The sequence below is a fragment of the Anopheles merus genome, unplaced genomic scaffold, assembly GCF_017562075.2.
Source record: "Anopheles merus strain MAF unplaced genomic scaffold, AmerM5.1 LNR4000369, whole genome shotgun sequence".
Classification (NCBI taxonomy): Eukaryota; Metazoa; Arthropoda; class Insecta; order Diptera; family Culicidae; genus Anopheles; species Anopheles merus.
This window is the reverse complement of record NW_024427949.1, coordinates 29,901-49,070: the sequence shown is the minus strand read 5'-3', so window position 1 is coordinate 49,070 and position 19,170 is coordinate 29,901. Positions and strand designations below refer to the sequence as shown.

General features: G+C 46.3%; 1 protein-coding gene across 1 annotated transcript; it reads right to left on the bottom strand.

Annotated features, from left to right (window-relative positions):
- Positions 1 to 1,285: 1,285 nt before the first annotated feature.
- LOC121602237 (sodium/potassium-transporting ATPase subunit beta-2-like) lies at positions 1,286 to 11,563 on the bottom strand (the record flags this gene model as incomplete). Its single annotated transcript, XM_041930992.1, has 6 exons — positions 10,966 to 11,563; positions 2,214 to 2,354; positions 1,987 to 2,109; positions 1,737 to 1,900; positions 1,532 to 1,642; positions 1,286 to 1,455 (listed from the first exon to the last, which is right to left on the bottom strand). Coding segments are annotated over exons 1-6 (839 nt in total), but the record flags the coding sequence as incomplete, so codon positions are not given.
- Positions 11,564 to 19,170: the final 7,607 nt, after the last annotated feature.

Genomic DNA, 19,170 nt, shown 5'->3' with positions numbered 1-19,170 from the left:
ACAACTTCATCATCATCAGTAACAACGCCTGTGACTCCTCGAACAACAAGTCGGTTCACTCTTCCTACAATCAGAACATCTCCATCTAATCCAACAACATTACCTACATCGTCTACAACCGAGTCTAGCACCTGCTTCATCGAAGACCCTTCTACTACCAGCTCTACAAGTGTTCTACTACGCTCATCGACGACTCCTGCAACGAGCTCTACAAGGAATCCACCACACTTGCTTCAACAACTCCTGCTACTACTAGCTCTACTACTGAATCTTTCACTGCATCTTCGACGACTCCTGCTACCCCCAGTTCTACAACTGATTTACCACCAGTTCTACAACTGAGTCAACTACAACTCTGCCGATACCAGCTCTACAACTGAATTTACAACTGCTTCATCGACGACTTTAGATTCTATAGTTCTGCCATCGAATCTACTACCAGCTCTACAACTGAATCTACACTTCTTCATCGACAACATCAGATATTACTAGTTCTTCTACCGAGTCCTTTACTTTGCCAACATCATTTTCTACTGAAGTTCACTCGCCTTCGACATCATTCTCTACATCTGACAGGACTAGCTCTACAACCAGTTTTCAACAGTGTCGATATCGATATCAACTAGCAGCTCAACAACTTCCTCATCATCAGTAACACGCCTGTGACTCCACGAACAACAAGTCAGTTCACTCTTCCTACAGTCAGGACATCTTCATCTAATCCAACAACCACTGTATCTTCAACCTCCACGATGCCACTACAGCTCCTACTACATCGGTAGCACAAACAACAACATTATCTTCCTCTACTATGAGCACTCAAACCACAAATTCAATGCCATCTTCACCATCTCCTTCCCAACCATCCACATTTCCACCAGACCCACAGTGACTCTCTTCCCCACCATTACCCCATTTTCCTCAACCACGGCTCGTTCCGTTACGACTACAACAAAATACGATCCTCCCGTCACTGCACTGAACACATTGATAACAACGAAGAGCGATTATGGTTCTGCAATCACGTTTCCCAGCGTGTTTTTCAACTTTAAACCGCAACAAACTACCCGGACTCCTCCGGAATGGTTGGCATACATTAATTCAAAGCGTGACTTCAAACAAATCGATTCGAGCGCTACTTTCAATAAGGCTCGGAAGTTTTTCTACCTTGCACAACTGTAAGACTGAAACGAATCCTTTCGTATCGTAGTTTATCTCAAATAAATGTAACAAGCAACAAACGATATCTTCCCTTTTTTGGGGTCGTTACATGAGCAATACTTACTCTCTTGGTTTTTCGAAGTAGACTGCTACTACTGGTGGCAGATATCCATCAACGTTCTTGTACGGGAAGAAGTATCCAGGGAATCCGCGACGCGGGATGTACTGAATGGCACCGATGTGCTCATTATCGGCAGGATTTTCACCGGAGCAGGAGACCCAAACCACGTTGGTCTGTATGGGTGGATTTGGAAAAGAAACGGGTTTAGAATGAAATATACCACCGAGAGTCGAAAACACAGTGGCTTACGTTCTTGTTTCCTCGGGCTTCCTCTCCGCGGATGTGCTCCTTCAGATCATCGGGCATTTTCTCCGGCAAGTTGGTCGAGGTATTGTACATATCTGGGACCCAGTTATAGATCTGATGGGCGGCAAAGCAAACAGAAAGAGAGAGAGGGAGAGAGAGTTAAATTTCACAGCAATTTCGTACCATTTCCCACCATCAGGCAACTTACCTTGTTCAGCTTCAAGAATATGCACGGGCTCTTCTTTTTAAAGTTGTATTGATTTTCCTTGACGCACGGAGACCAGTTAGTCATAGGAACTTTGCAAACCTTGCCCTCCGGCGGCGGATTGTCGAACGAGCAATCGACGCGGTTGTCTTCCTCTAGCGTGTAAGCTGTAAAAGCCAACAAATGATCGTTAGACTTCGGATGCAATAGGCTCTTCTCACTCGTGCTGCCAGCTAAATTTGCTACTACTTACGCTCCAGAAAATCATCGATTAGTTTGGTCCAGATCCCAACGTTTCCATTGTCGGAAGCTTTGTACCAGATTAACGAGCTCTCCACATTCTGGTACTCTGGCGGTGTTGGTCGAAAGCCCAGACCTTGGTAGGAAAATAGACGAAACACAGAAACATGTCCATTACGGCAGCCCGTATCGCACCAAGGTCGCCCCCGACGACGACGGGGGGGGGCCTTCAGATCTTACCTGGATTCGATCCAATCAGCGAACTGTCAAGCTGATATTTAGGCATCTGCATGTCGAGCGTCTGCCAGAACACGGCCAGCATCGCGGCAAAGAATCCGACCAGGGCAGCATAAAAGCACACATAGAAGAAGAGGATTTTCGCTGCGGAAAGGATAGACAAGAACACAAGCACGATTGCATGATTAATGAAGGCTTCATTAGTGTTGACATTTCTTTGCGCTCCGCCGATGACGCACGCTAATGTGTATATTTATTCTATGCAAATGCTTCATAGGGGCAAACATATAATACGAGCGTTATGGAGGGACTTGGAAACGTTTAACGCGAGGTCGCATTCACTCCGGCTGCACGGCTGCTGCCTGCCTTGAGCTGTGTGAACCCGTGTTTCATCAGTTTGGTGAACTGAATTTCTATAAATAACCGAGTTTTCCTTTCGCACGGCTACACAGTGTTTAATACGGGGTTGGTCTTAGACGCGGCTGCATGTGACAGCCAGATGGAACGTATAATATTCTATCTAGCACCATTTACGTCACGAATTTTATGGGTGACACATACCAGCAAAAAAAAAGTTCTGCAAAGCGGTTGTACGAAGAGTTTTACGTCTTATTCGCAAAGACTGCACAGTGCGTAATTGAATCTGAACGGACCACTTCGCCCCTGGTGAAAGGGTTTGTACTGATTCATTCATTATGCACTTTGTACAGCGACGGCGTGTCCCATCAGTAGGGGTTTGAGAAAATGTGAGAAAATCAATTCCAACTGGGGCCACTGTTAACACGTCAGCAGCATGAGAGATGCTTGCAAGATGCTTCCACCAACGGACTGAATTTATATCGTATAATGTCCTTTATCCTGTCGTACATTGCCGCGTAAATGCATGCTCGAACCACCTAGCCCCTATAGACTCACGTGCACGATACGGCCTGACAGCTGCAGGCTTGTTTGCCACTATTGCATAAAACACTGACCATGACGCTGCCACTTCCAGCCTATTCAACCAGCGTCCGGAATGTCGCGATGTTTGTGAATAGAATATCCCCGCGGGGAGCTAAACTGAGATACGAGACTAACAGTGGGAGAGAGAGAGAGAGGAAGGAAAGGGCTCTTGGGAATGTGAGACATAAAAACAGCAACTGCGTGCATAAGCCACTGCGCCCGATTCTGCCTTGAGGACAGAATGTTATTAACAGTGGCTGTTCCCTGCAAACGAAGCGACGCGGTTACAGCAAAATGAGGCTAACATTGATCCATGATAACTTGTGTGGAAAATTCCATGCCTTTTTTTCATATACACTAGTCAACTAACGACAACAACAAACCTACCACCACTTTAACGCCCATCCCGTGCTCACAACCCGTCCCAAAATATCAATTTTCATCTACAAGATATAACCGTCAATCATTATTCAGCAATTAACACCACCCAAGCCCGACTGCTCGGAGGCGCCCGCTCGTGACGACTGTTTAACGATTTAACGTACGCTGTGCCCTCTCGCTCGTTAGTTAACTGCTAAGGTCGCCTAATGGTAATGTGGCCGTGAATGCTTGGCGGCGGATTCCAGTTGCAATGCTGGAATCTCTCGTCACAGACACAGAAGGTCGAAGCGCACGACGAAAATTTACTACTGTACAGGGGAGAGGGTTGGAACTGAGCACTAGACACACTAGTACACAAATCAACTCTGTGCTAATAAGCGCTAGTGATAGTTTGAGCACAAACGCGTGCTGATCGCACACGGCGATCGGCATCAGCAGTCGCTAGGACGTGATCTTTGCGAGGGAAAAAACAGAGCCCGTGCTTGTCACGGAATGGCACCCCAGCAGCACCAGCACGTGTTTGAATGGGGAATTTGGAATTTTTATATTATTCTCGTCCGTTGAGTAAATAGGTGAGGATTAGCGATCTGCTTGGGCAGACTAGAATTCCCAGCTGAAAATACCACAAGATTGTGGGGTATTTTTGTGAAACTTCCCCAGCGACTGATCAAACGGGGATTTCTATCATTAACACCTGTTTCTTCAACCCAGATACTTTGTAGCGTGAATAAGCAATGTTTCTCTTGGTCAGCGAATCTAATAAAAAGTGCCATAAATGAGAAATATATTCTAGAGCCAAGTTCATAAATCATTCCGAATGCTTCACGGACGATCACGAGTCCCTTTGATGTACGGCAATACTTTCCGCCTGTCGTGATTGATGACGTGGTGAGCCGCCGATGAGGGCTGCAAAAGCGGGAGGGGGAGTGGGGGGGGGGGGGGTGAAATGTCCAGTACCGATCGTACTTAACTGGATCGATTATTGAAAAGCGGCCCCGACAAGCGACCACCAACCCACCCCATATCACATGGAGATCAATTGAAATTAATGCTTATTGATTGTTTCTACATAGAATTAATTGAACCCAAGCCAATGCTTAATTGTGGCCGAGCTGCTTTTGCGTGCTGCGTGCGTGCGAGTTGACTGCTCGACTGGGGCACGGCTCTGATATGCAACGGTACGGTTAAATTGAGACGACGGTCTATCGCCCAGTGAGCACGCGACGAACCTTCAACAACGATCCACGAAACATGCTCAATAGAAGGCATCGCGCTTAGTGTGACGCATGACGGCTCTCACATCGTCCGGAGCTCATGAATTTCCAATTTGGTGCTCGGACGGTCATGTGCGGTCGGAGCGATAAGTCACGGAGCGTCTAGTGAAGTGTCCAGCAAACGCAATACCACCCTTTGGAGCATGGAGTATGGATCGATAAAGCATGTTGGTTCGTCTGTTGCCGAGAGACTAAGGTTTGATAGGCTCTAGAAATAGAATCTTCTTGTCTAGTCCCAAAAATTGTCACAAAAAACCAACTTCAACAGAAAATCATTGTATCCAGTTCTGGAAAAAAACAAAATCAGCAATTTTGTGAACAAATAAAAAAAGCTGATAATGAAGCAAACAAATAAATTACTCACATAAGCAATACTCTTCTCACATACGCCCTCGCGCTCTCTCTCTATCTATCTCTCTCTCTCTCTCCCTCTCTCTCTCTCTCTCTCTCTCTCTCTCTCTCTCGCGCGCTCTTTTCCATTCTGCGATTCAACCATTTTCTGTGCCATGTTTACAATATCTCAGCGACCGTCCAAACACATTGTTGTTTGTGTGTTTGTTTGCACAACTCAAGAACATAAAACTGCTGTAGCCCGTTTCTCCCATACAATCATTGAGAACGTTCGTCACGTTCCGAGCCGAAAGTTATGGCTAACTATTGGGGAATTGAGGGAAGGAGGGACATAGAAGAACCTAACCCGAACTGGCAGCACATACACAACCAGAAGCACGATGAGTTTCTGATAAAAATTTCGCTCGCAAAGTGAAGTAGCGACAACCTTCGGGGTAGCGAATGAGGTCATGGTATTCATTGACGCCATGTTGTGGGGTTGGAGGGTGGACGGAATCGCGACGACCAAGTTGCGTTTATCAGTAGTTGTTTTGTGTGCTTTTTTTTCTCAACGCCACTAGTACCTTATCAACCTATCGAACGCTTCGAATGGTTCCGGTTGGCTATGTAGGATAAACTATTTGCATTAGAAGGGAAGATGGAAGGGAAACAAATCATATCTAATGGCTCAATACATGTACCCGGAGGGCGGGCGTATTGTTAGGCTGAGCAAACAGACGGGTGTTCTTGATAATACGGTCCCACTCCCCACCTCCCTATCTGTCTTCGACATTCGATAACATCAACGTTGCAACCATTATCATCATCATCATCGTCATTATCAACGTCACCAACCGTACTTCGTAGTTCCGCATAATGCGCATGAAATGGGTGAAAAAAGGGGAGAACGACTTGAGTACTAGAGCATCCGAAAGGAAATAAACCTTCCTTCGCCTTCTAGCCTCGCTCCACATACAGCGTCCGGTGTACGGTGTCAGCAGAAAAGAGTTCTCGATCGATAAGAGCGGCGTATCCTGTTTCTCGAACGACGTGAAAGAACTCGAGAAGTGAAGAAGCATCGGCGCAAAACGAATAAGGTCTGTGGGCGAAGAAGTGGCAAGAGCAGCCATAAAGGCTTCCGTTCCTCCGCTCGCAACCGAACTGTGGAGGTAAGAAGACACTTCAGTAAAACAAACATTGCAAAATTGAGCACAACATCACACATGGTGCCTCAACTTTGGCTTTGCCCTTACGCCGCCGGATGAAGCAGAAACACCTACGTAGAAGAGAGCCGCTGTTTCCGTTTCGTAGTCTTGGTGGAAGAAATATTGGCGAAGAACATGAAAACCATACATTCACCAAAGCGCAATCGCCACATTTGCGCGATCGCTGACTCTCGCTCCCCCTACAAAAACGGTTTAACGATCGTGGCGAACGCTAACCTGAACCAGCCGTACACTATACAAGTGTGCGATGTTGCGCTTCGCGGTTTGCGCGGCCGTCGACTGCTCTTGCCGTCTGGATCGCGGCAGAAAGGAACATCAAACACGTTCGAGCATTCGGAACAGCTGACAAGCAAACAGGGGAATAAGAAACGCGTTGCTTAGTGAGAACGAGACAGTAGAGTGTCATGTGGTTTTTTGGGCGACGTAATATATTAATAACTTTGTTGACTGTCCATTTGGGCAAGTATTGGGTTCAAGGCGCCAAGTATAGCCGTCATATCCAACGACGCATGATGATTTAGAATCGCCTGAGGTGCAGATATTGAAGAAGAAAAACACACTGAGTTTTTCTCTCTTTCTCGTCGAATAACTGGATTGTACGATCAAATGCGATAAAAAAAGTCCCAACCGAAAAGGTGACTTTCGCCCAAGACACCGCGACCTGCGAATCTTGCAAAACTGGTTACGCGAGCCAACTTCACCTTCGAAGCGAGAGCCTACTTTACATGCAAACCTCGGGTATGTTTGTTTTTGCGTTCTTTCCTTTGCGCAGTTTTGCTGTATGTGTGCCGTTGTCAGGGTAGTGTTGCGGAACAGCGTATCGCAACGCTGGTCCGTCTAGAGCCGATTGATTCAATTGGAGAAAACAAACTACAACAACCCGTAATGATGGGGGGAGGGTGCGGGTTGTAAACGCTGTAAAGCAAGCACGTGGTACAAGTGGCAGGGTGTATGATACGGCCGAACTAAATACCCAATCAAACCGGTTCGATCGGCATGGCAATGGGGCTTACCACAATCCGAACTCCATTGGGGGTAGACTCAATAATTCTCCGTCCCGCAAGTCGGAGAACAATTCCATCCATCACGCGCAATGACAGACACACGGGGGTGCGGAAAACTACACGAGATGATTCAAGAACAGCGCACACTGGCTCTGGCGAACCGAGGGTGTTCGATGGTTGGTAAATATCGCTTATTGGAAAAAGCAAAAAACCAACCCACTACCACCCCAAAAGTCTGTTGTGGGGTTATTTATAGGCAGGGCGCAGGCGCACGGGACGCACACCCGTGTTTCTTATGGAGCGAACAGCCCCCAATGCGGCACCAGGCATACCAATCACACACACACATACACACACACACACACACAGGTTCAGGCAGGCAGGTCGTAAAACCGTCTGACGGCAGTGTCACGGCAGGACCCGCCCCGGACAGGTGGGCAGGGGTACGGGCGGTACCAAAGTTTACCAAAGTATTAAATTTAGCAATTGATGCCCGCGTAACCTTTTTCATCTCTGCCACCACTGCTTGGCGGTTTTTGGACTTTTTGGCTTAGAAGTACGTATACACATTCCTGGCCGTGTGAGGTGCTTCCTCGGTAAAATCCCTATGCCAAAGGTGTGTGTGTGTGTGTGTGGTGTGTGTGTGTGTGTGTTGTGTGTGTGTGTGTGTGTGTGTGTGTGTGACCACGGCCGGTGGAGGTGGGCTGAGAGATTAACGAGCCTGCATGATGCAAGTTGGGCCGTATTGATCGGTGCGCGCTTAATAGGATTCGGGGGTTCGAGGTTATGGCGAATGCGGTTTGCAGAAGAACACGCCGACTTCTGGAGTACTAGTTACATAACACCGGAACTGTTCTTTTTTTTATTTTTGGATCCATTAATTGGTTCTTCTTGTCCTACTAGAGCAAACAGACTTCATGTCACAATTCTTACATCTACAAATCGATCCAAAGTACACACACACACACATACTCCTTCTTAATTGTCTCATCAATGCAATGTTGCGCCAGTCAGCAACACCGAGCGAGAGAAAGAGAGAGAGAGAGTTAGAGAGAGAGAGAGTTAGAGAGAGAGAGAGAGAGAGAGAGAGAGAGAGAGAGAGCGAGACAACAAACAACTCCACTCCAGCGCGAGGACGACCAGACCATCTTCGATCCGCAATGTGTAACAGTTTCAGTTCCCTGCTCGAGGGCAGGCATTGAAATTCAATTCACTTCAATTTAAATAACAAATATGTTTGCGGTGCACATAACTAGGAGGCCGTCCTCCCCCTCCCACACGATTCCAAGTGGGAGGGGATGGGTGGCTTTGCGTATCACCGTTGACGTTTTTTTACACGACATTGTCAAAGCGTACGAGACGTTTTTTTTTTCTTCCTCCCAATGGTTTCAATTGCTTACTCATACACACATCTCATCGTCATAACGATCGAAATTTTGTATACTAATTTTTTTTTTTTGCTGCTGCTGCAAGTTTGAATTTTTAAACCCCTCTACTTTATGGTGCTAATAAAACAGCAATGCCAGCAGAATTTCGATTCATAAAGGGTTTTTGCTTTGTTTGCTATAAACTACATGTGTTACATAACTCCCTTTTTTTTTCTTTTTCCCTTTTTTCTACACTTTGGCGTGTGTGTCCGTCTGGCTGCAATGATACATGCTTAATGAGCCCGTGCACAGTATTGCCTCCCTTTTTGTGGGGTGTATTAGGCTGTCAAAATAGTCCAAATTCTGTTAAATTGGTCCCATGTCCCACAACAAAAAAAAACCCATTTCAACCTTCCGAAAGTTGACACCACAAATCCACGCGTGGCCCTGGCTTTATCAAATTATACGTATCTCCTTTCAATGTGCTCACCCTCCCGAATCAACCATTACTACCTGGACGAAGAAAACTCGCTTATGTAATGATCCAGTGCCCGCCGCACCAACCTAACCATCACTATATTATTTCCATGCCATTGGAAACGCTCCAGGAAGGTTCGTGGAGGAAATACAAATTACGATAATTGTTAAGCTTTGGCAGCAAAATTACACCGCCAAACAGTGCGTGTGCTTGCTTTACTGCTGTTCAGTTGTCTGTTATATTCCCGCTACAATCCCAACCGTAGCTAAATTCTTACCAGAAGGCAGAAAAGGAAACCACCCGCAAAGACTGCAGACGACCGTGAAGCCAGGCTAGTCCACCAGGATGGCTAACACTGTTTGTGAAGACAGCGTTACATAACCGCTGCCTTTCGTACTCCGTGGGGGGGGGGGGATTGGGGAGGGTGGTAGGGTGCACAAACATACACGGCAACGGCAACGAGACGGCGTCAATCATACACAACCTTTGTATAGTGGTATGCTGAAGGATTTTGCTGGGTTGTTGGTGTTTTGAGAAGTTTTGAATGTAAAAAAGCAATGTACTGTATGCCAATTTTTATCATTTTGTGCATTTTTTTTTAATAATAAAAACAAGCTACTAGCCAAGTGAAGACACAAAGCAGACACGGCAAGCCTCTCAAGGCGCTCCCAAACCTTGGCACACCTTTGGACGATTGCGTAAGCGCAATCCTGCAAGCTCCAGCGAAAGCCTTTTATTCATACATTTCCTTGTTTGCTTGTCGGTGGAGGGGGTGGTGGGGGGGGAGAGTGTTGGAAGCAATGAGGTAGCTCCAATAAAAATGTAGAAACTTCAAGGCTAGAATAATCCATCACACCCAACCGAACGTAACGTGTAATTTGCTTCATGGGTGTGTTGGTTTGGTCTATTAGTTTAATGTCTCTTTCTTTTGTCCATCCTTAAAGTACAACTGCACATCAAAATTGTACATAATTTATACTCTCTAGGGCTTCCCTTGACTGAAATCAATTTCCAAAATGCTTGATGCACGCTTGCCATCGATTTGAATTATTTTAAAATAGCACGATTAATACGCCAAGCGGTTAAGAGCTAAAGTACAATCGGAACGGCTGTTGGGAAAAGTAAAAATTTATGTAACCAGCTTTCCAAACTCGTCGCGAAAAGCGACGAGAACCAGTCACACAGACATACACTCACAAGGAGATTCAGTGGGGGAAAAAACAGATGAGTGGAGAAATCCTCAAACGTATGAGAGAGAGAGAAAGAGCGAGAGAGCGTGTGTCCCCATTTTCTCCCCAATTCTAATTTGTGTCCCGCAATGAGCGTTTCAAGGGGTAAGTATCTCGGAGTAGTAGATTTTCTCATCCCTCATCACAGTGCTACTCACACGCGCGTACACACACACAGCCACAAGAAAAGGCTCTCACTCTCTCTCTCTCTGTCGCGCGCACGGTGTTCGCATTCTTCCTTCTGTTCTCTGCACACGGTTTAGTAACGCGGAAGGACACTTGATGGCGCTACCATCGCCACACAGTGTGTGCCTTAGTGTGCCCTTGTGCCGTCCTCCTTCTCCTCCCACCGAATCTCGTGAAAATGGGACCATGAGAAAGCGCACGCGAGCACACGGAGAAAAATCCAACATGGCTGCGCCCCTATTTCATCGCACAGGATAATGGAAAAGTGTCACGACCGCCATCACTACTAATACTACGTACTACTGTCACACTACAGTTCCTTCTCCTTCTTTACTTACCCCAGCTCGATCCGGTGCGGCCAAGGCATTGGCTGGTTTCGCTGTTCCACAGGAACGTCCTAAATCCTTCCCATTTGCCCAGCTTGGGCGGCGGGGCATAGTACTGTTCCGCTACCTTTTTGTCGGCCATGGCTGCTGCTGCTGCTGCTGCTGCTGACTCTGTCTAATGCTGTGCTGACTCTGAATTGGCAGTGGTCCGTTCAGTCCTGTCGAACGCGCGCGCGACGATCGCACCTGTGCTGGTTCGCAGCTTTTCTTCACAAACACTCACACACACTCTCTCACACACGGCCACACAACACACACACGCCCGTATTACTGGGCCAGGCAGGCAATCGATCTTTGATCCTTCGAGCACCGCACAAGGTACACGACGAGCACTTGTTTTTTCCTCTCCCTCTCTCTCTCTCTCTCTACTGCTTCTGCTTTCTCGATGCACCGCTCTCGCTCTCTCGCTCGCCACCAAACTTCACTCGCTCGGTCGCTCTCTCGCTTCCGCTTCCGCTTTCGGTTATCCACAAACACGCGCGCGAACGCTCACACACACATGCACACACTCGCAAACAGCAGCAAACTCGTTCCCAGCACCAGCGCTCGCTCGCTCGCTCGCTCACTCTCTCTCTCTGATCCCCGAACTGGAACGCAAAAACGCGCGTGTGTGCACGCGAGTTGAGTTGTGTGCGCGTATCGTGCGTGCGTGCGTGCGTGTGTGTCCGTTGATCGACGGAGCAGAAATGGCAGGTTGGGGAAAATCCACAGCACACGGTGTCACAGGGAGGAACAGGACAATGGGAGGAAGAGAGAAAAAATATGAAGCAAAATTCGTTATTATTTTAATTCTCATGTACAAAATATTCAAAAACAGTTCAGTAATGTAAATTCATTTAACTAGCGGCTTCTTTGCTCCAACCGTTTTAAAGGGAAGGACCTGTTTCGTGTAGACCCAACTCCTCCCCCACCCCAACCGGGATGTCCACCAGTCGCCTTTTTTATGTAACCACCTTTCGTCGAGCGAAAGGCAATGTGCGCGAGCGCACGTCTTTATCGTGTCATACTAGTCCCTTCACAGACCCCCCCCCCCCCCTAGACCACCCAACCCTCTCTCAATCTATATCCTCGTCCAATTTGACAGTGTGTTTGTGTGTGTGTGTGTGTCTGTATGCACTCAATTTTCCGTTCAGTCTCTCAGGTGGGATGAATCCTGTAGGAATTGTTCCATCATTATTAAGCAAATTATTGCACTTGGATTGAAATTAAATATTAAACTCTTTTCTGAAAAGCAATCTATGGAAAACTTCGACACTCTATACATCTTCACAATTGTTCTTTTCATAATCATATCTACATCTCTCTCGCATATACATTCTCTAACGGTTTAAGACTCTCCCGTTTCTATTCCCAACTTTTTATTTGCTGGTTAGCTTTTGCTTCGGTAAAGAAAAGTTTCTTGTACAAGTTTTTCCACACTAACACATACACACACACACACTTTGAGATTTTGAAGCACAGTTTTACAAAATCAGAAAACAATTTGGTTCGCACGGAAAATCACATCCGCACTTTAATGGCTTTTTTCCCACTACAGCACTCGGAATTTTCCATCAATTGTCCATCGAATGCGCTTCAACTTCTCGCACGTCCTCACATGATCAAATTACACTGCAAGTCCTAGTAGTAACTGGAGGCCCTTCCCTCCCTCTTTTTCACCCCACTTTCCAGCAGCACGTACCCACACAACGGCGTAGAGCACAACGTTTCTGGTGGGGAGGGTGGCGGAGGTTTGGAGGAGTGCGTAATGAAACGCGCTCGACCAGCAGCTACGATACGCCTGTAACCGATTCAAGTGAGGTTCTGAAAACGAGTCAGCACGCTGCCAACTGCCTTGGTTATTTATCCACCCCAAAGCCCCACCGCAAAGAGAGCGAGAGTGAGAGAGAGAGAGAGAGAGAGCGTAATAGACCAGGGAGGGGATATCGTGAGTGTATTGGCGAGTTATTTCTCACGCGCGCTCTCTCTCTCTCTCTCTTTTCGAGTCGAGTCTTCCTTTGGAGCTCTCCAGTCAGAGCTCCAACGCGTGGAGAGTGTTTTCCAACGTGAGAGTGCGTACTCTCGGATGCTCCGCCAAAAGATGTGGATCCGTTGGAGACCGTGTGCCGTCCAGTGAAGGAAAAACTGAGCACAAGAAATTGGAATATGAAGAGAGTTGGAGGGAGCGAAAAAAAAGGGAAAAATCGCGCAAACCTTCCCTGCGCATGCCTGTCGCTTTCGATCGGCGCGCTGCAGAGACCTGAAATACACACACACACACATACACCATGAACACAAGGACAACCATCACCTCCATCTCCCTATTTTTTAGATGCTCCCTAATGCACACACACACACACATACATACAATAGGAATTGGTGTATTGGAGAGAGCGAGAGAGAAAAAGGGAGAAATTCGTATGACAAAAGTTTTGGAGGACATCGACAAGGGTGAAAAGTCGGCCGAAGGGCAGTACTGGCGGTACACGGAGCACTAGGAAAGGGGAAGGGACAAGGCTCGGAGGGGCCCGTTCTGTAGACGGACTGGAGCCAGAGCCACATCCATATCGGATCAATGCCATTGTAATTGGGGACGAAACTAAATTGGTGCACCCAACTCTGGATGGCCGTTTTGCAAACGACGGCGCGGGTCCCTGTTCCTAATTCACACTCACTCAGTGAGTCTCTCACATACACACAACCACACACGCACACACCTACTGCCCTCTTTAGGACGAATTATGACACTTATGGGATCGATAAAACGGGTTCCTTGTTGGAAGGTTTTTCTGCTATCATCGGGTTTTCCTTCTAACACATTGTCCTTGCATTGCGTTTCTGGCCTGCGGAGTTAGTGATCGAGTTCGCACAAAATCCGGAACATAGGTTACAGACACTGGACAGAGTAATTTCCCCCACCCTCCCACTGTGGTTTGGCCTCGAAAAACACCTTTCACAGGGGAGGAGTTGAGAAGAGTGTTCCTTTTCAAGTAATTGCTTCAGTTACATCACACCTTTCAACACCCTAACTGTCACACATACACACACACATACACACAGATACTGTCCAATTTGCCCCCCGTAAAATTACAACCACCGATCTAGTGCTTTTTGCACCACACACAAGGAAAAAGGCAGACCACAGGCGCTGTGGAAAAAAGGCGTACCTCTTACTATGACCACATAGAACCGAATACTCTATGCAAGTGGTCTCGTACCACGGCACCGAAGGATTGCTTCCGGGGGCAAGGCGCGCATACACTGGGTGTTCTACCACCGCACAGCGCCTCTCTGGATTTGGTCGTCATTTTCCCAAACTCGCTCTCTCTCGCTCTCTCTCTCACACACACACGCTCTTTTCAACCCCCAAAAAGACACTCATGCTCTCAATTATATTCCAGGAAAAACTACTGCCCGAGGACGAAGGGATACTTCTCGTTGAAGGGAGAGACAGAGAGAGAGAGAGAGAGACGGAGCAAGGGTTTGCTCTAATTTTCTCGTCCACCATCACTCCGCGTCGTACGATGGGGTACAGTGATTGTGTAATCATCAGTTGCTTCCATTTTCTTGACGCACACACCGTGCGCCTCCATCGCGTTTCGGTGAGTGCTTTCTCTCTCTCCTCTCTGTTCACGTTGCGCGCGCGTTCACAGCGATTGGCACTCAAATACGCTGCGGGTACTCACAAGGATGCTCGCTCCGTGTGTGCTGACGTGTGGAGGAGCTCAGCAGGAACATCTCCATTTTTGTTTTTTTTTACTCATCTTACCTCATTCAATGGGTGAGATAGAGAGTGAGCGTGAGTGAGAAAGGGAAGGAAACAGTCAAAATCCATTACGTCATACCTCAGCTGTTACGCCATTAGTTTTCTCTGCAGGCAAATGCTTCTGCTGCTGCTACGGGGTACGGGCTTTTGCTGTGGCTGGATTAGCGCCCATTCCTTATCAACGAGGAAGGCTCGTTGCTGTCCTTGAGCCTTAGCTTTACTGAATTCTATTATTTTCCCGGGTTGCTCTGTGTTTTTTCTTTCTCCCCTTGTATGGCTACTGTAACTCAGACACTGCATCTAGTAGTGGTCGAATATTTGCCTACGCGCCATCATCCTCGTAGCTGTTGAGCTTTAGCGCTAAGCTCGGCACTGTCTCGTTTCCGCTCCGCGTCTGTCAATCATGCACCAATTATGTAATCATTTCCACTGTCCGCCATCTCGAAGCGAGGGTGGTGAGTGTTAATTTCCTCTTCCAAGCTGTTTCTTTTTTTGTGTTCCTTTCTTCTCGCTCGCCAAACGAACAGCGTCATCACTTCCGGTTTGCTTCTGCTCCGCTGCACAGAGCAGCATTTTTTATTCAACCTGCCCCTCACAGAACAGACACACTCACGTAATCCTAGGCCGTGCCTTCGCTTTTCCCCCCATTTTTTCAGGATGTTACAGCTTAGCAGAATGGTTGTGGGTGTGTCTGTGTGTGTTGTGTGCAATGGCGCAAGATAGAAAAATGTAAAACGAGCTCCCGTAACCCGATAAGTTCGTTTTCCATCGCTCGAAGCCCGTAACGAAGACCGGAAATCCATGGCGAGGTCATTCCAAGCGACCGTGTTCAGGCTTGGTGGGCCTTTTCAGGTGAAAAAAAAACATACGAGCCACGTTAATGTATTCAGGAAAGGTGTGAACAGGAAATTGGATGAAGCGCTACAACTTGAACAAAAAAAAAAGCAAAATCCCCCTGAACAGAAAACTAACAATCAAGGTTGCCCTCAGGATAAGATGAGTCTGTGAGGGTGCGCGCAGGGTGTTGACAATGGATAGGAGAATGGAAAGAAGAATGGTAAAGAGCAGACAGTAACTGGCAACAATTAACAAAGCACGACAATTGGATGCTAACCTGATTAGGAACAGGCCCAACCTTGGCTAGATAGTGTTTAATTATGACCTTTTTTTATAAGAGATTTGATTTTTTAGATTGCTGCTAAACCAGAGTGGATTAATAATGGCTTTGAATTTTACAGGGTTTGCTAGAAGTTTTGGATATTTCGTGATATTTATTTTATTTATTATCGTAAATAAACTGGGAGTTAACCTTAAACAATCAAACTTAATTTTCAATTTTAAATTATAGGGAAATCTTTTTAAATGCTTTTTTCCATTTCGACAGCAAAATAACACACTGAACTCACCACAAGTGTGTAGATTATAAAAGTGAAAAGCAAATAAATGACCCGTTTAAAGGTGTTGTAAAAGTGTCTTATTTAAATGGTGTACTCAGTCATAAAACACACTCGTCATTAGAATCGTCTCCACAACAAACTATTTGAATTACAACGTGTGTAATTTTTCTTATCATTCTGTTTGCCTCCCGTTTATCAATTGCAATGCTTTGCTTTCTCCAATATTTGCTTTCCAGCTAGTGTTACAGCGTACTGTCATTATTGAGCACATAAAATCCCCCTTCCATTGGCGCTTCTACACTCCCCCAACCCATCGTAAAGCCCTTCTAGCTTCACATGTACTGTCGTCGTCGTTAGCAACGGCTATGACCACGTCTCGCACAACTGAGCACGCAAAGCGCTTCCCCAGCACATCTACGTCACAGGGCGGTGTGTGTGACGGATCGTGATCATCAGCGATAAATAAACCACGCTAGACGTACTCCAACGCACATGCTTCATCAATTAGCAGACACACAAACACGCACACATGCACGCGTCTACTCCGATGACGACACGGAAATTGCACCTCGGTGTGCGACTCCGAATTCAAATTTGAATATTTAGCACATTTTTTGTTGATCGCATCTGCAGGAACGATTCGAATGGGCGCCATTATAAACGAATTAGATGTACGAAAAAAAAATGGCAAGAAAATGGAAAGAATGGAAAAGCATGTCCAAAATCTACATTTCTGTGATTTTCAATAACGATCTAAATAAGATTACCCGTGCCGGTGTGTATAAGCAAACTCGATCCAATCCGACGCTCTCGGTACGTCAAATAATCGATCACGCACCAGGCTTGCGTTGTGCGTCCACCGATGGTGGACATCGTACGCCTCGCACCAAGAGTGTCAATTTTATCACCTTCGGCCGAAGAATCAGACGTTGCTTCCCAGACGATTGGGAATAATTAGCGGATCATCACATTTAACATCCAGCATTTCAAGGACTAGAGTCTGCGAGGTTGGCGGGAGAAGTGGCATCACGCGAGATGTCGGTACATCGTCCGGGATCGTAAGGAAACAGAAAAACAACCCCCTTGAACAGTTGTTTAGCGACCCTGCTACGTCATGGCGGGTGGAACGTCACGGGGCGTTAGGTACGTCACGTGATGGTCATACATTTGTGGCTGTGTTATTATTGGCACACGTGTGTCATTTTTAAATATATAACATATCATTTGAACGCGAAAATGGCAAAACATCATCCCGGTACGTACTGTTCGATTGAGTGTAAGCAGATTTGGCTTCGTTACAATCTCAAACGCAGATACTTTATAACAGCTTAACAGCAAAAACCAGCATATTATTGAATTTCCTGCATCAATCGTACCACAAAAAACTTATTCTCTTTCAATTTAATTATTGTGAAAAACGTGTCAACTTTAACTATTACCCGAACAACACAATCACCACAAGAGGTTACAAAATAGCGGCATGTTAAATAATAAATTACAACCTCTCCCCGGCTGCCACCACTTGGCACCTGTTGTAACAACATCATCATTTGCCAGCCTTTATTATTGTTATTGCAATGCCCGATTGCAAATTGCACACAGCTTTGCACAGGCTCCCTACCCTGGGCCACCCGACATATCGAACGAGCAAGAAGGGGGTATTTTAACCCTATATACTCATTTACAAAGTGTCATATTAGTAGTATCACTTTAACGCTGGCATCACAATTCATTTGCATCATTAGCGCATCATGCTTATGAATCTGCACGCCCATCGGCTGATAGCTGAGCTCTTTGAGGAGCCTCCGGGAAGGGGGCTGTGTGTTGTGTGATGTGTGCTGTCAGTCACGTTTTCACCGCGAGCAGTTAAATTGTTTGAAGGCTGATTGAGTGGGGCGGCTTACCGTGGCGACGGCGCCTTTGCAAATGATCAACATTTGCACCGCTTTTTGGCGTGGGGTGTATGATAAAAGTGACAACAAGTTTGCAAATATGTTTGTAGAGATCCCCCAAGCGCCACAGATTAAGCTTAAACGACTGGAAAATTTAATATCCATATAAAAAAATGAAAGCTCCACAGCTTCATTGGTTTGATCAATAGATGGCGTATTACAACTCATCATTATATTGCTATCCTGTTCTTGCAATGTGTTCGACAAGTTTCATCTTATCATGACCTATATAGCCTTATAACTTTCTGAGCAAAAATCTATGTGAATGGTCGTGTGGTCGGATACGTGGGTATCAACACCAACGACCATAACTCAATTCTCACTGCTTCAGTACTGGTGGTTTCCGTTGGAGTTTAGTAATTAAACAATCGTATCGCCGTTCTAGTTCTAGCGATGCATAACTTCAATGCGAAACCATACAACAGTACAGAGGAAATGAGAAAGCTCTCCTCCAAGCGATGAAGCTCAACTGGTTGGGGTATCCCACCAACAGAGAGCGCCACCAGCTTTTTTGCTATTTTTAGAATGCATGAGTCGTTTGCCGTCTGCTAAACGAAGTCTTTCTATATTCCGTTTAGGTAGAGAATTTGAGGCGTTTAGAAGCCGTTTAGTGGTCGTTTAGTGGATTTGTGGCACTTCCCAAGTGCCACAAATCCACTAAACGACCACTAAACGGCTTCTAAACGACTCAAGTTCTCTACCTAAACGGAATATAAAAGACTTCGTTTAGCAGACGCAAACGACTCATGCATTCTAAAAATAGCAAAAAAGCTGGTGGCGCTATCTGTTGGTGGGATACCCCAACCAGTTGAGCTTCATCGCTTGGAGGAGAGCTTTCTCATTTCCTCTGTACTGTTGTATGGTTTCGCATTGAAGTTATGCATCGCTAGAACTAGAACGGCGATACGATTGTTTAAATACTAAACTCCAACGGAAACCACCAGCACTGAAGCAAGTGAGATTTGAGCAATGGTCATTGGTGTTGATACCCACGTATCTAACCACACGACCATTTATATAGATTTTTGCTCAGAAAGTTAGAAGGCTATATAGGTCATAATAA